At 30.6% G+C, this 16,356-nt stretch overlaps 1 protein-coding gene across 1 annotated transcript; it reads right to left on the bottom strand.

The window, feature by feature from the left end:
* Nucleotides 1-265: 265 nt before the first annotated feature.
* On the bottom strand, nt 266-16,057 carry LOC127738404 (uncharacterized). Its single transcript, XM_052249645.1, has 11 exons — nt 15,739-16,057; nt 15,064-15,157; nt 13,264-13,359; nt 10,708-10,946; nt 9,933-10,119; nt 9,259-9,338; nt 8,342-8,798; nt 7,567-7,671; nt 6,350-6,570; nt 3,845-4,034; nt 266-3,385 (listed from the first exon to the last, which is right to left on the bottom strand). Exons 1-11 carry the CDS (start codon nt 16,054-16,056, stop codon nt 3,339-3,341), a joined length of 2,034 nt encoding a protein of 677 aa, XP_052105605.1. The 5' UTR covers nt 16,057; the 3' UTR covers nt 266-3,338.
* Between the last annotated feature and the right edge of the window lie 299 nt (nt 16,058-16,356).

Here is a 16,356-nt window from a genome sequence, read left to right as displayed (position 1 = left end):
TAATTGTGAAATGCCTTTCAACAGTAGACAATATTGCACCTAATGTGTCATCTCGAATATTGATGATAATTCTTTAAAAATGTAAAAAATTGTATACTTGGAAATTTGGAAATAGCAGCTGCACAAAACAGCAACAGCTGAACAACCATCCACAAACATCCACAAACATTTAATCACAAAAGCATATGAAAAATATCTCAACTCATTGACAATTTCATTGAAAGCCTGAAATATCAACTTGGATAAAGTTTGTTTGAACCACACATAACAGTTAAAATATTTTATTTAATTGACAAATTGACATATACCTTCAAATTGACAATAGCTAACTTTAACTTTTTTAGGCAAATATGCTAAACATTTAATAAGTTAACCTTTCTTTTGAAAGATATATTTCCAAAAACTGTTCTTGGTTTGTTTTTGTTTTATATTTTTATAGAAAGGTTATTACGTACATAAAGATATTCAAATACATATAATTAACTGTAAAAATAATTAAATAAGTAAATATATCAACAATTAAAAGTAAAAATATAAATCATTAAAAACTCTGTTTTGACACTAATACATAAACAAAAAATAAAATAAAAATTTTATTAAGTTATAAATCAAAATAAAAAAAATAATGAGAAATTATTACATTTCATAACTGTGTTTTGACTAATTGGATTTTGGTTATCTCAAAGATTACAAGTCATGTGATCTGAACATTAAGTGCCAGTCTTTGTAAGAATCATGCAGGCACTTTAGAAGAATAAAAAAAATATGGTTAAGAAAACTAGCTGACCTAACCATCCTATTATGAAGTCATCCTCCTCCTGAGTTAGGAATGGTAAGTCTTTCGTTTCTGCGTGTCTGATAGTTCAAGAAATATCTAGATAACTTTTGGTTAGAATGATAGCAAATTATGGATTAAGCTCCCCTTAATTGTTAATTTTTAGTGCATTTCAACCAAATTATATCTTGAAATACAAGAACAGGAAAAGGAAACGAATGTTATATTCATGCACCATTATACATTTTGAACTTATATTAACGTAAACTTGAGTATTTGTTTGTCATGTTTTCACCACTGTCTGATTCTTAGGCAGATTGGTATTTAATTAGCATTTATAAACGTAAAAAATACACTGTACCTAAAAGAGATAGTCATCATAAACCATCTTAGAGCGCAATATTTTTCATGAATATTCAAGTAATATGATTCTTATGAACAAGATTGTGGCCAGTTGTATAAAATAAAGGAATAGATAAATAAACTCATCATAGATACCAAGATTAAAATTTTGTACGCCAGACGGGTGTTTCGTCTACAAAAGACTCATCAGTGACACTCGAATCAAAAAATTTAAAAGTCCAAATAAAGTACAAAGTTGAAGAGCAATGAAGACCCAAAATTTCAAACGGTTTTGCCAAATACAGCTAAGGTAATCTATTCTTGGGGTAAACAATCCTTAGTATTTCGAAAAGATCTAATTTCATTACTAGTAACTATTTATTTATCATTATGACCATATTAATGATAATCCATGTCAACACAGAAGTGTCGACTACTGGGCCAAATGAATCTTATAAGTAAGATTGTGACTAGTTATATAAATGTATGGGAAAGATACATAAGTCTTATAAGCAAGATTGAGGCTAGGTATATAAATGTATGGAATAGATACATAAGTCTTATAAGCAAGATTGTGACTAGTTATATACATTGATGGGATAGATACATGAGTCTTATAAGCAAGATTGTGACTAGTTATATAAATTGATGGGATAGATACACGAGTCTTATAAGCAAGATTGTGACTAGTTATATAAATTTATGGTATAAATAAATGAGTCTTATAAGCAATATTGTGACTAGTTACTTAAATGTATGGGATAGATACACGAGTCTTATAAGCAAGATTGTGACTAGTTATATAAATGTATGGGATAGATACATTAGTCTTATAAGCAAGATTGGGACTAGTTTTATAATTTATGGGATAAATACATGAGTCTTATAAGCAAGATTGTGACTAGTTATATAAATGTATGGGATAGATACATGAGTCTTAAAAGCAAGATTGTGACTAGTTATATAAATGTATGGGATAGATACATGAGTCTTATAAACAAGATTGAGACTAGTTATATAAATTTATGGGATAGATACACGAGTCTTATAAGCAAGATTGAGACTAGTTATATAATTTATGGGATAGATACATGAGTCTTATAAGCAAGATTGTGACTAGTTATATAAATTTATGGGATAAATACATGAGTCTTATAAGCAAGATTGTGACCAGTTATATAAACTTATGTATACATATCAACTTGTAAAAATATAATGTAATATTTGCTTAATTTTGAACAATTGTAAGAGCTATGAAAAAAAAAACAAATACAAAGCTTTAGTCCAAACACATGTAAACATCTGTTACATTTAGAGAAACCACATGATAAAATGATAAAAAAAAGCCTCCTAATGACCTTCACTGGCTTGCGAGGGAGAGTTAGGTAAAATAAAACTCCATTGAGGTAGACAGAAAAATAGTAGATTACAAAGGCTTTCGTTTTGATCAACAAACAAAATCACTTGTGTCACTAAAGAAGAACCCGGATATAAATGATCAATGAATGGAGAACGAGGTGTATAAATTTTACTTAAATAAATAATATATAAAGTCAAAATGTGTTATTTCAAGAATGAAAAGAGTTGATGTGGATAACAATGTAAACGTTAATTTGAACATAATACACAAATCCTGTTTTTCACTACATCAAATTCTTAAAGAAAGACAATTGCAGTTGTTTTGATGTAAAGTAATTGATAGAAATCTGCATTCATCAACTCAAATTTTCAGCTCTGATATGGAAAGAAAACCTTCATTAAATTCCATTTACTGTGAAAAGACCAATAGCAGATATATTTAATGTTAATCATATAAACCCCTAGCTCTGTTTGACAAAAGGAAATTAAAAAAGCAAACTTGATTTGATAAAAAGAAAGACTGTGGAAAAGTGTATATTAATTGAACTAACTGTATGAAGACAAGCAGCTTTTACAAAAATGTGATGAGTATAGACAATATTACTGGTGATGAAGTCAAATGAAGAGAAGTATTTCCCGTGTGTTGACTTGGCTATGGAGGTTAACACATGATATTACAATGTGCTATTTCGTTATATAAATAGAATAAAATGTCATTATGCATTATATCCATGACACAGATTATGCATTATATGCATGACACAGATAAAACAGCAATGCTTTATGATTACATCTTGAAATTGTCTGCACATAAATTTCCAGTATGGTAATTAAGTTAAGCCACTTTTTTCAAAGTTGTAATCTAACAAATCTTTGCTTCTATTATATCAGCCAATGACTCTGTCTCATCTGAAAAACATAATTCAAAACAAAATTTTATTATGACCCATGGTATAATTTCATACATTTTCTGTTTAACAAGAACATGTGCCCATAGCTTTACCTAGCAACAAGGTGTTTAATGGCCTTAAAAAACATTAATTTGTATTGTTTTTCTAATCAAAATATTACAATAATGATTAACTGTTTAAAAAATATATACTAGATCTTACCATCTATAATGTTCAACTTATATATAAAAAAACATTTGAAAAGATGGATGCAAGCAAGAAAACTTAGTTACCATGGCAAAATGATTATCAAATCAGGGAAAAATGGCAAAAATTGAGAGCTTTCAAATATCATCTGGAAATCAGACTTGTGACATCATATATGGACAAACCAACTGACAAAAGGACACCATTGAACTTCTGAATGAGTCAATTGTGCCTTATCACTGATATTTATCACAAATTATGGAAAACTTACCATTAAAATAAACAAATTTACAATACTTGGCTTTTTGAGGATCAGCTGACTCCATAAGATTTTTCGCCATCTCATAAAAATTGTATGCTTCTGATAAAATAGTGTCTGCAGTTACCCCAGCAATCCTCCATTCTTTCATCTCATCTAAGCATGTTATAGGGGCGGCATATTGTCCAATAAAATATTTATCCTGTAAAATAGTAGAAACATTAGTATATGTATACATGTTTATACCAAAACATTTGAAGAAAAAAGAATAGTGACAAAGACTAATAAGGAAAAAAGTAATTAAAAAAAATGTGTTTGCAAATTCTGAAACTTAAGTGATTTAACAACATACTGGTATTTAACACTTTTTCTTTAATGAGGATTGTGTGGTTAGTTTTGCTACCCTGTTGACACTTCCGGTCTGGCTTCTTTTTGAGTTAATGCAATTCCCTCAGTTTTTTTTATATCTACCATGATCTTTATCTTATCAATGAATTTATGAGACTTGAACATCAGTAAACTACAGTTGCTTTGAATTTATATCAGTACAATATTATTGAAAAGTTAATTGATAAAAAAAATAAACCTTTGACAAAGTGGAAGTATGGTCCACCTATAGCTATTTTTAAATTAGATGAGTTGTAAGCAAATCTCATAAAAGGATACACGACATACCCATTGTATTCATCTTAAAAACAAAGTATTGACCATGACCCATGCAGACACACATTCTAACCTTATACCAAAAACACCTTCTGGTGGTGGGTAACATTACTATGAAGCAACATTAATATCTTTTGAGGTATTCAAAAGTTCTAAGTCAGCATGACTTCTTATATTTAGATACGAGGATGTAAAGTTGAACTAATTTTGTGGTCTTGACCTTGCAGACAGACATTTAAACCTTATTTTCAACACCCTTTCTATTGGTCACGCCGTAGGAAATTATAAGATGTATTACATCGGAATCTAGCGTAAACCAGATATAACTGGTAGTTACGTGTTCAGATCCAGGCGTAATGGAGCAGGAAACGTAAATTTGTAGCACTTAGAGTGTAGAAAATAGTGGTAACCTGGCGTAAATTGGGCCTAAATTTTCCAACGGGCGTAAAACTGTTGGAAGGGCGTTAATAACGATACCCAGAATGCTTCGTTGCAAAGGATCATGGGAATTGTTTTTTCAAATTTGACTCTCTGGTATTAGCCAGCAAGAGTTGGACATATGGCAGCTAAAAAATATTCAGGTGAAGTTTACTTTTTTATCCTTTTTGGAAGAATTTGAAATTAGGATAATGGAATCAAAATGATAGATGAAATTGAGGAATAAAAGGAAAGTTAAGTATGGCAAGGATTTGTATAGTACTATACAAATCCTTATGTATGTTAAATTATAATTAATTCTGTGTTTTTTATGTTTTTATTTTTTAACTATTAAAATTCTAGAGATCCTCAGCATTGCCACTTGCAAAGGATAATACCATTTTAATCTTTTATTAGTTAAATTACAGTATCATCACTAGTTTTTCAGGTCTAATGACAATTTTAAAATAATTACGTCAAATTGTTAGTTTTATTTCCAGTAAAATGAACTATCAAAATTATCATTTAAACTGAAACTTAATTGAGCCAGTGTCTGGCTAAAATGTACATGTATTTCTTTAAATTATCTTCTTCAATGGTTAGTATTTCAAGTTTTATGTCAAACAATGAGAAATTATGAGTAACAGTAATAGTTGGTATCAATTACACAAGGTACACATGCAGGTTCATGTACTGATTTACATTAATAAGTGAAGTATTATGTAAGGCTACTACCCCTGGTTTATTTATTGACCAGATGTACTCATTTACATATTACGCCGAGTTTTCTGTCGACCAGGTGTACTCATTTAAACATTCTGCCTAATTTTACGCCTAGTTTCCACCTCTGTTGCGCTTGGTTTTACGGATGGTCGACGCCTGGACATACATTCCCTAAACACTGGAACGATGCTAGGATATGATATGCATTCTACGCCTGGTTTCCGTGTTATTTACAGGCGTCACATTTCGTACAAGTGAGCAGCAATAATACCAAGTTCCATTATTATCAAGGTCTTCAAAAGTTCTGGACAACTTAAACAGACGCACCAACAGATGAATAGAGTGATTTCTATAATCCCCTTGAAGTACATTAAATAAAACTGAGTATAATAAACAAAAACTGCATTTCATACCAGATTTTTTCGATATTAATTATTTATAAAGGAATCTAGTGGTCTCAAGAATTGTCCTCCAATGACTTATTTTTTGGCGTAACAGACTTATTGAGTCAGTTGCCATAAAAACCTAGTAATCAGTGATAGGCCTTCAATAAAGATCAGTTGTCTGCGCCAATAATAATGAATTAATGCTTCCAATGTTTATTTAGTTAATATTCAAAAGATATGTCCATATGATTATTCACTACCACGATATCATCTTCCCAGCATTCAGTGGGAATTTTTATGAATAATAAACTCATGAAAACAGACTTACTGGCTGATCAGTGATTTTATATATTTGACAAGAAAACGGTCTGCTTCCACCAAAAGGAAAAATATCAGGAGTACTTGTAAAGTTAGTAATTCTGTCATTTTTGTCTTTCATCACTCCTCTGGCATCACAATTCTTTGGTATTATTATAAACAGAGTTTCAGGACATTTATAATCGCTGATATTCTTATTCTTAAACGACTGTTCAATGTCTTTTAAAGCATCTGCAAAAGAAGAAAATACTGAAAATCATCACAGAATCTTTTATTTGACAATAGTTATGTTCAAATTATCTCTATTGACACTAATTGAATTTTGCATGTCAAATTAGCTTGATATGTTTGTGGCCTAACTAAATCAGTTCGTTATTTTTTTTAATTGCTGTCATAGACATTAAAACATGCAACTGGACAAAGGACAGACTGTGAGAAAGAGCTACCCAACAGAAAAATCAAAGTCTTCACAAACAAGAAACACAAACGAAATGTGTGGTATATGTTAATGAAACAACAATCCAACATCACAAAAAATCCACCAAAAGACATGTAGTCTAGAGGTCAACATACTGTCTTCTACGACTATGCACGCTTTGTTTAAACAAGCATTGGGTAATTAACAAAGACAATAAAAAATCTTCGATCAAGATCAAATCTTCTGAACATAAAGACCTGTAACAAATGATACTATCTGTTGTTGATAATGGCACATAACACATTATGTTGACATACCACTTGCCAGGACAAGTTTACTTGCCAAAAATTTATAACATAATATGATGTCAAGGTCAAGATAACATGTGGGAAACAGTCAGTGAATATAGGATTTTCAATCAAAAAAAGGTCCTCAGCACACCTCTTTTTTGTTAATTATTTAATTAACGGAGGGTTTTTTTACTATTTTAAGCCTAATGAAACAGAGACATATAATAAAATTGAAATTTCAAATTACACAAAAACCTAAATATATAAAACCAGAAATCTGTTTTATCTTTTATGTAAACGTTTTCACTCATTTTATGCATATGCAAACTGATAAATCAATGATTTTCTTCATATAACATTGGACCAATAGACATACATTCATGTAACAAATAATCTTTCTCATAAGATGAAAAAATATATTAAGTCCATTTAAATAGCTTCAATATTCCTCTGTCATCACAACAGTCTCTCACACTGACAAACTATGCCCTCCGCCTATTAGCTTACTAATAAACTTACCTGGTAAGATGACTCTAAGATAATTTACAACATAACCCCAGGCAAGTCCATTGGCTACATCTCCAGCAGGTAGTAACATTTCTGTTTTCAAAAGAAAGTCTTCTCCTAAAACAAAACCAATCATTTTAAGATCTGTCAGTTTCTTTTAAAGCATAATAACTAATTTGTCTAGCGTTGTTAATTCTATTTTAATTTTACAGGTCAAATACAAAAAATATCCAGCAATGACCCAAAACCATACAAAAATTGTTCAGGATGAAATCCTGTAAATCAATAGTTAAAATCACCTGAATAATTTGTTTCACCACAGCAACATTGATTTCATACTTAACAATATTTAAACTAGATCTTCATAATTTTATCCATTGAACTTATAATAAAAAAAATGCAAGCATAAACACTGTGTAAAGTTGGGTAGTTGAATGACAGATATGCATTTTGTTTCTAGATCTGTGAAAAGGCATCTTTAGTAATGCATTAAATACTGAAGTCCAAGTGAATTCTTGTAACAACATATTCTGCTTGAGAAAGTTAACAAAATCAAAAATCTATTTTTTTTGTCAAGGCTTTTTTTTTGGGTTTGATGCTCTTAAATCTATTGTTTATATGGTTTCCTGACCTTTTGATTTCAAGCAGACCTGATGAAGCTTATTCCAGAAACATGTGTCGGACTCGGTTGCACACAAATTTGCATTATACATGCATAACAAACCAACTAAACCAAACAAAGAACTTCAAAAAGTTTATCTTTCTTTGATTAATAACAGGCACTTACCACTGACAATATTGTGAAGACTTTTAAGATGAGACTTTGTTTGTCCATTATAAGGTACATAAGTAACCCACTGTAGAGCATCAGGTATGTAGATGTCATTACGTCTATCTACCACAGGGATTACCCTTACCCTTCTTTTGAGGATACCATCATGGAGCGCAGCTAGTACCCTCAGCTGAAGCATTTTGTCCTTTACTGAATTCTGCGTCATCAGAAAAATAAACCACCTACAATTCTGCACAGCTTTAATTAGCATATTAGACTTCACCTCTGGGTCTTTTGGGCTTTCAGGATTTTTCAGAATACTGTGTATCCCCCTCAGTTCCAGGTATTCAATAATTTCTTTAGCACACTGTCTGTCTTCCCTGTCTTCAGAATGAGCTATATATACCTGATATTGGTATTCAATTTCTGGTGTAGGCTCTAAGTCTTCCAACTTAGGCTTGATAGGGCCCTCCTGAATTAAAATGATAAAGGTATTCAAACTATCTAAATGCTAGTTGTCATAGATGGAAGTGTTTTAAAGTAGAAATTCAACAACAAATTAAAACAACTTAAAACAACTTAAAAGAACTAGAAACAACAAAAAAGTCTGCAGCCATGAAGCATTTGTTCTCACTGCCTTATTAGGCTCCACAGTGAAAGAGCTTTTAAGGGCTTTTGCATTTCTTTTACAGTTTCCATACTTTTAGGAGCTAAAAAGGGACAAAAAATCCTCTTTTCATATGGTACATAAAATCCGATTACTGTGTCTAGCCTATTACTGTGGATATACTTCACTGTGTCATTGATGCACAGTGGTGTGTCCATACTCAATTTCTATATATATATATACACCTGGTATCAATGGTTAAGTGTCATAACTAAGCAAGTGAACACTATTTCAAAGGCAAAACAAGTGAAATATTACAACCTACCTTTGGCGTAATATTTTCAGTTAATTGTAAATCTTCTTTTATTGCTTTCACTAAAGCTGCAGACACTTTCTCAGTTTCATCTGTAAAAAGTATAAGGTGATTTCATAATAATTTTTTGTTCTACATTAGAGTTTTATAAATCAAAATTTTGAACAAATATGTCTGTATATTGTAAGGTCTTTTTTAGACTGGTAAATTCTAGACAGGGTGTGATTCCTATGTGGCAGCAATGGCTTCTTTTTTGTGTTCGTTTCAAACACTCTTATTGACATTTCTGATGAATTTATTCACAACTTTTTTTCTCAGGGTGATTTTAAACTATACATATTGTAAAGAGACGGTGGTGTTGTTGAGGACTATCTCTAAATGGCTTTTGGTTATTTAGTCATTGGGTTGCTGTCTCATTTACATATTACTAGTACAACACAACATGATGCCAAATCTCTTTATATTCCTATGATGTGCAAAACGTTAACATTGTAATTTATTATCACTATTATCATATCAATACTATTATGATTTCAAATTTTTTTTATATTACCAGTACATTTGTACTAGTACCACATGATACCAAATCATTTTTATTCATATGATCTGTAAACAGTTATCATTATCATTTATTATTACTATTATCAATATCAATACTATTAAAATTTTCAATTTTTGTATATTACCATTGAAAAGAATAACTTTTGCTTTATTTCTACTTATGTCAAAGTGGTTTATCACAGAGTTCATGGTATAGTAAAACCTTGCTAACTGTAACTTCTTGTCATCTTTATTAAACTTTGCTAAATGGTGATCTTCCATTGCCTTCATTGTCCCTATGGCATTTGGGTATTCACAAATGCAGAAATAAGTCTAAAAAGGTATTTGAAAAGATTGAATCAATTCAATATATAATTTGAGTGTTAAATCCTTGTGAAACAATTTTTCTTAAGGTCTATTTTATCGATGAAAATGCTTAATTTTCTAAGACCATCAACTACACTTTGACTACAATATATAACCACACTTTAAGAAATCTTAGAATTTGGTAACATGCTCTCGTGGAGAGTTGTCTCATTGGCAATCATACCACATATTATGTTTTTTTTATCTTATACTGACTTTTTTTTAAAGTCATCTCTGCAATTATTCATTGATTTTTTTCAAATGGGTTCATAAATGAAAACAAAAACATTAGTAGGATTGCTTAATTCAACTACAATGTCTCATGCAAGCACAAAATGATAACCCCTGCGGAAGTGATTTAAAAAAAGACTGTTTTGATAAAACATACAAACATGAATCTTATTGAGAGGCCATAAAAGCTTGAACAGGAGCTCAAGATAACATAAATTAGGGAACTATTACCTGCACACTATTTTCCTAATCTGGGGATAAAGAAGCAGAAAAAAATTAAATAATCAAACCTCTGAGATAAAGATACCATACATAAATATTCACCTGATCACCATCAGTAACACTGTAAAGATTTACTGCAAATTTTCTAATGTTTCCTCCTCTAATTATACTGGAAAGTTCCAAAACTGTGACCAGTTTGATATTTTCATCTACTTTTGATAGATCAAAATGGCAAGTACATGTTGTTGGTACCATTTCATAAAACTTTGTTGACACATGGTTCTGAAGGGTGGTTGATTGATTTCTATACCATTCAGATTCCTGCAGTTTATTTTCCAAATCTGTGAAAAATCAACAAAAATATGAATACTATACACATGTTCTATTCCGGTAAAATTAGATTTAAAATAATTTACTAAAGAAGAAAATCAGTAAGCATGCTTATTCACCTCAGTACAGTTGAAAATACTATAAATCAAGAAACTGATTACAAGAACAAACTAGATAATAGTTACAGAAGCCATCAGAGAGGGCCCCTCAGAAGTTAACAAATATATTGTGATGGGTTATTTGATTATAACATAGCTTATAGCAAGCCGTTTTACTATTTATTCTAACTTCAAGATATCTCATATACTTTATAGTTTATAAGATATCTTATATAGTGTATAAGATATCTTATATAGATTATAAGATATCTTATATAGTTTATAAGATATCTCATATAATTTATAAGATATCTCATATAATTTTCTTTATATATACAAGTCTAAATTGAAAACAACGTTCAAACACAGATTGCGCTGGATAAAAACAGCAATTTTTATATGTGTGAATGCAAAACAAATTTCTTGGTAGAGGGGTCTAAATACAGCACAAACAACATTTTCCAAAAGACCAAAAAAGTGAAAAAGTATATTTTAACAAAACGCATTTGACTAGCAGGTCGAACAACTGATGTTTTTAAACCCTGCTGACTGCCATGGCGATTGCCAAATAAACGGATCACTAGATGTAACAAAATGGATCTTAATCATACCTGCCAACTAGCCCGATTTTAGCGGTATCATCCCTATTTTGATGCCTCAACCCGATTCCAATATCGGGATCGTAAAACAAGTCAAAATCCCGATTTTTACAAAATCTACCCGAAAAAAATGTTGGTTACCGATTTTGAAGTTTTTCTGATCAATTTCTGTAAATCTATAATTTTACCTGGCGACATATTTATGACAAGTTTACAACCCCAAGTTAATCAACGGTCACAACAGGTGTCATAATTTGTTGTTACAGGTAATCTGCTTATCCGATAGGTCATAATGATCCTCAAAATTAATATATTTGTAAATAGAATCGGGCAGTCGTCATTTCAATTTTATCAATTTAGAATACGATCACAATTTGCAACGTTTACCGTAGTATCATGACAAAAACGTGATTAACTGAAAGGCGAAAACTATAATGAACTCATTATGAAACATCGTTTATCTTGAAATCCGTGATTTTTTTGGAAATCAGACGTGTTTCTGTCCAGTTCTGATTTAAAATCGACGCCATATTGTATTCACTTCTACTGTGTATAAGCCTCCGCCTTTGAATACCAAAAAAGATAACTCAAATTTTATCCATTTTCTCGTTATTGATAAATAATTCAAGATCTGTTTCCATCCTTCTAACTTTAGGGCATTTGGGTTTAGGTCTTTTGAGTCATGGTGTAAAGATAAAAGGGTCTTTGGAAAAAGGGGTCTTTTATTTTGTATCAGGGACTTTATTTTTTTAGGCCATTTTTCTCTATTAAGTTATTTTGCAAATTAATAAGTACAAGAATCATGCAAATAAAAGAAACCAAGGCTTATTAGCTCATCATCAGTATACCAAAGAAAAAAAGGAGAGATATGAGACTATTTTAAGAGTATAAAACAGTGCATACAGAAACACCGCAAAAATGTTCACCCTGTTAAAATCTGGTCGCGCACTAAATCCCAAATGGGGATTTTCTAAAGTTGGCAGGTCTGCTTAATTATTAATTTAATACTTAACAAAATACAATAAACTTGCGGAAAAGATGGTATATATATATATATATATATATATATATATATATATATATATATAAAGTATATAAATTATAAGATATCTCATATAATTTTCTTTATAAGATATCTTATAAACTTTATAAGATATCTTATAAACTTTAGAAGATATCTTATAAAGTATATAAGATATATTATAAACTTTAGAAGAAATCTCATAAAGTTTATAAGATATCTTATAAAGTATATAAGATATCTTATAAAGTTTATAAAGTATATACATGTAAGATATCTTATGAAAACTAGATTATATAAGATATCTAATATATTATATGAGATATCTTGAAGTTAGAATAAATAGTAAACGGCTTGCCATAATAGCTCATACCAATGGAAGGCAGAAATTCAAACCAAACAGCAATGTGTTTTAATGCTAAAACAATGTGTGTACATATACACAGCAATGGCTAAGTTGAACTTAGTTTTTGTTCTTGACTTTTTATATACGGTTTCTTCCTTCTACCTGACACTCTAAGGAGGGATGAATACTTATGTACAATTTTAAACTCTAACATCTACAATGCAAGAAGGGAAAAACTTTCATTTTTTGTTAAAATAAATATACCTGGTAGGATGTATTGAAGTAACCCTGCATAATGTGACCATACCAGACCATGAGCTACATTTCCGGCAGGCATCACATGTTTTATAGTCTCTTTTTCTGAAACAGGAAATCAACCAATTTTTTTTCATTCATTTAAATCTTAGTTGCTGTCTGTCCTAAAATTACCAAAACAAATTGCAATATTAACCAAAAAAATCGTAGTATCAATATGTTAGTGCAACTAATACTTTCAAAGTCTTAACTATTATTCTATTCTAATGATGACTGTCTCCAAATTTTTCAAAACATGACTTTTTTAGTCCTCTGAGCATGTGCATTTTGTTGTTTTTTTGGGGGGAAATGCTGTCAATATTAATGTATATGATGTCATCACAAGGCACCCATCACAAGTATTGTGTATTGAGAGTATTTGCTTCACTTGAATTATATATATATATACAGCCAAGAATGCTGTAAGTGGCGTTAAAACCCCATCAACCAATAATCAATCACTACCATACCATAAAACGAAAAAGTTACTAATAAATATGTGTCCTTACTACCTAAAAAAAATATTAAATGTGAAGTAAAGGTTAAGCTAGTATATGCTCCTTCATTTGAGTTTAGAATCAAATATGATCTCAGCATTCTTGGCGATATCATGGCAGCGATTTATTATTGGTTGATGAAGCTAGAGTGCGCACTGAGTGACAGGAGACCTTTGACAGGAAAACTGGCATTGCTAGTCAATTAAGATCAGAGTTGAAAGCACCTGTCTCTAATGGGATTCAACTAGTGTTGTACACTTCTACGTTATTTGGTCTCTGCTGGAGAGTTGTCTCATTTGAAAGCATACCATATCTTCTTATTTTAATATTCAAACTCAGAACCTCAGTTTTGACAGTCTATGAACTACTTTGACCATCCTGCCACTGTCTAAGCTAGATTTACATCTGTTCCTTGTCATACTGTTTTAGTTTAATTGCGTGTTTTTATATACATAAGGGCTGGAATTTGGACTTTTAAAACTAGTTTAATATATTATGTTAGTCAAAAAGCACTTTTTATTGAACCACAATCAACCACAAGCATGTATAAAAGCATACACTTTAATGGTTAAATTAAGTGTTCATGAAATTAATGACTTTTAAACAGTTAAAGACAAGATTGGATCAAGCAACTTTTGAAAAGGAGCTTTCGCAAATATACATAGGGATATATTGAGAGGATGCCTATCTTATATTGCAAATTTCTAATATATAATGTATCAAGAAAAATGGAAGTTTTTAACCCAATTTAAACTGAGCCTCTATAAGACATGCCATCCCATCTCCCCACAGATAACATTCATTAATGGCTTTGACTAGTGTACTAAGCAATATGATGTGTGTGGAACATGGTAAGCTTATTAATTCTGATCACACCTAAGATGACTCCTGGATTTAGGAAGAAACCATGCTTTTGTTTAGTTAATGTTGTTATTGCTAATATCCTTTCTTTTTGTAAATGAATGAAATGTTCTATGTAATGTTTTGCAAACGTCATTTGAACTCTGGTTGATAGTATTCTTATTTTTATATTGTTTTTGTTATTCTTTCATATTTTTGTATCTTCTGCCTCTTTTTTTGTTTGTTGTACATAAATCTATAATAAAAGAGGATGAGGGTTATATGTCAATAAAACAACAACCCGACAGTTTAGGGATCTAAGGTCGTGTGTTGTTTATAGGGATGTTTAATTTCTAAAACCGTCTTAATTTGGTTATCTTCTAGATACACATTAACTGATAATCTGCAGTACTCTATTTCAATATACATGTACCTCTTATCCTTTCAATTGTCTCTGTAACCCAGGAATCATTTTCTTTTGTAAAAAAAATTTTTCTAGCTTCTTGTAATACTGCAATTTGTGGAATCTATAAAGAAAATAAAAAAATCTAAACTATGAAACTTATATAATGACCAATAAACAGAATAAGTTGGTTGCATATAAATGTGCTTGCCTCAAGTGGAGCTAGTGAGTGAGGTCATGGGCTCAAATCCTAGCAAGGTCAAAGATTTAAAAAATTGCAATTTGGCAGCTTCTCTGTTAAACAAAATTTTGAACTAAGGAGTTAGAGCATACATGGTCAGCTCAGAGTTAGAATAAAGTATGCGTGTGGATGGGTACATCATGATCCTTATCATCTCATCTTTGATAAAAAATAGAATGCATTGGTCCGGACTAATCTTCATTAATGCCCAAGTTTAAGATCAACTCTTAACAACTCATAAATGAAAAATCTATGATCTGCAGTTTCAGATCAATCAGATTAAGGAATTATATTGTTACACTTTCTCTAATATAGTAAAAACATTGTCTTAATAACATTACTAAGAATATGCCTGAATCAAATAATTATGAAATATAAGTAACAAGAATTTTGATTCTTTCTGAATTAATGAAGGTTTGAATAAGTGCCAAAAAACTAAAACAAACGAAAAATTCTATACATACGTCCCTCTCTTCAATACCATGCAGTAAAAGAACAACTGAAAGCTGCTGTTTCCTTTGGGATCTCTCTAGACCTATCAGTAATTCTAGGTTACACCAGCTACTTTGCATGGCATTCTTGGTGATGAAGAGAAGTGTCTTATCAACTTTATCTACCAATTCTGTTAAACTAGACAGAAAAATATGTCCTGGTTGTAATTCATCCTGAGTAAGGATGCTTAAGTCTTTAAAAACTTTCAATTTTGGAAGGATTTCATCAAAAACCAATTGTTGATCCTCAAGTTCATTACTGTGAGAAATGAATACTTTTATGGCAGTCATTCTTTTCCTGAAATTTTTTTAAAAGAACATTATCTATCTTTTGTGGTGTTGGGGACATTGCATCATATCTTCTTGGCACAATCCTATCTGTGCAGTACAAAAATTAGATGACCATATTCACTTTATGATGAAAGGGAAGCTTATTAGTAGAATTCACAAACATTTGATGTTTAAATTTTAAAAGGATAAATTACAAAAGTAATATATTAGTATAATAGTCATACTATATATTGTAAAAAAAAGAATAGACTATCTTTTGTCTTAAGTTTTCAATACAATCATTATTTCAAATAGTATATT

The sequence above is a fragment of the Mytilus californianus genome, unplaced genomic scaffold (genome assembly GCF_021869535.1).
Source record: "Mytilus californianus isolate M0D057914Y unplaced genomic scaffold, xbMytCali1.0.p SCAF_4, whole genome shotgun sequence".
Classification (NCBI taxonomy): domain Eukaryota; kingdom Metazoa; phylum Mollusca; class Bivalvia; order Mytilida; family Mytilidae; genus Mytilus; species Mytilus californianus.
This window is presented reverse-complemented; position numbering and strand designations above follow the sequence as displayed.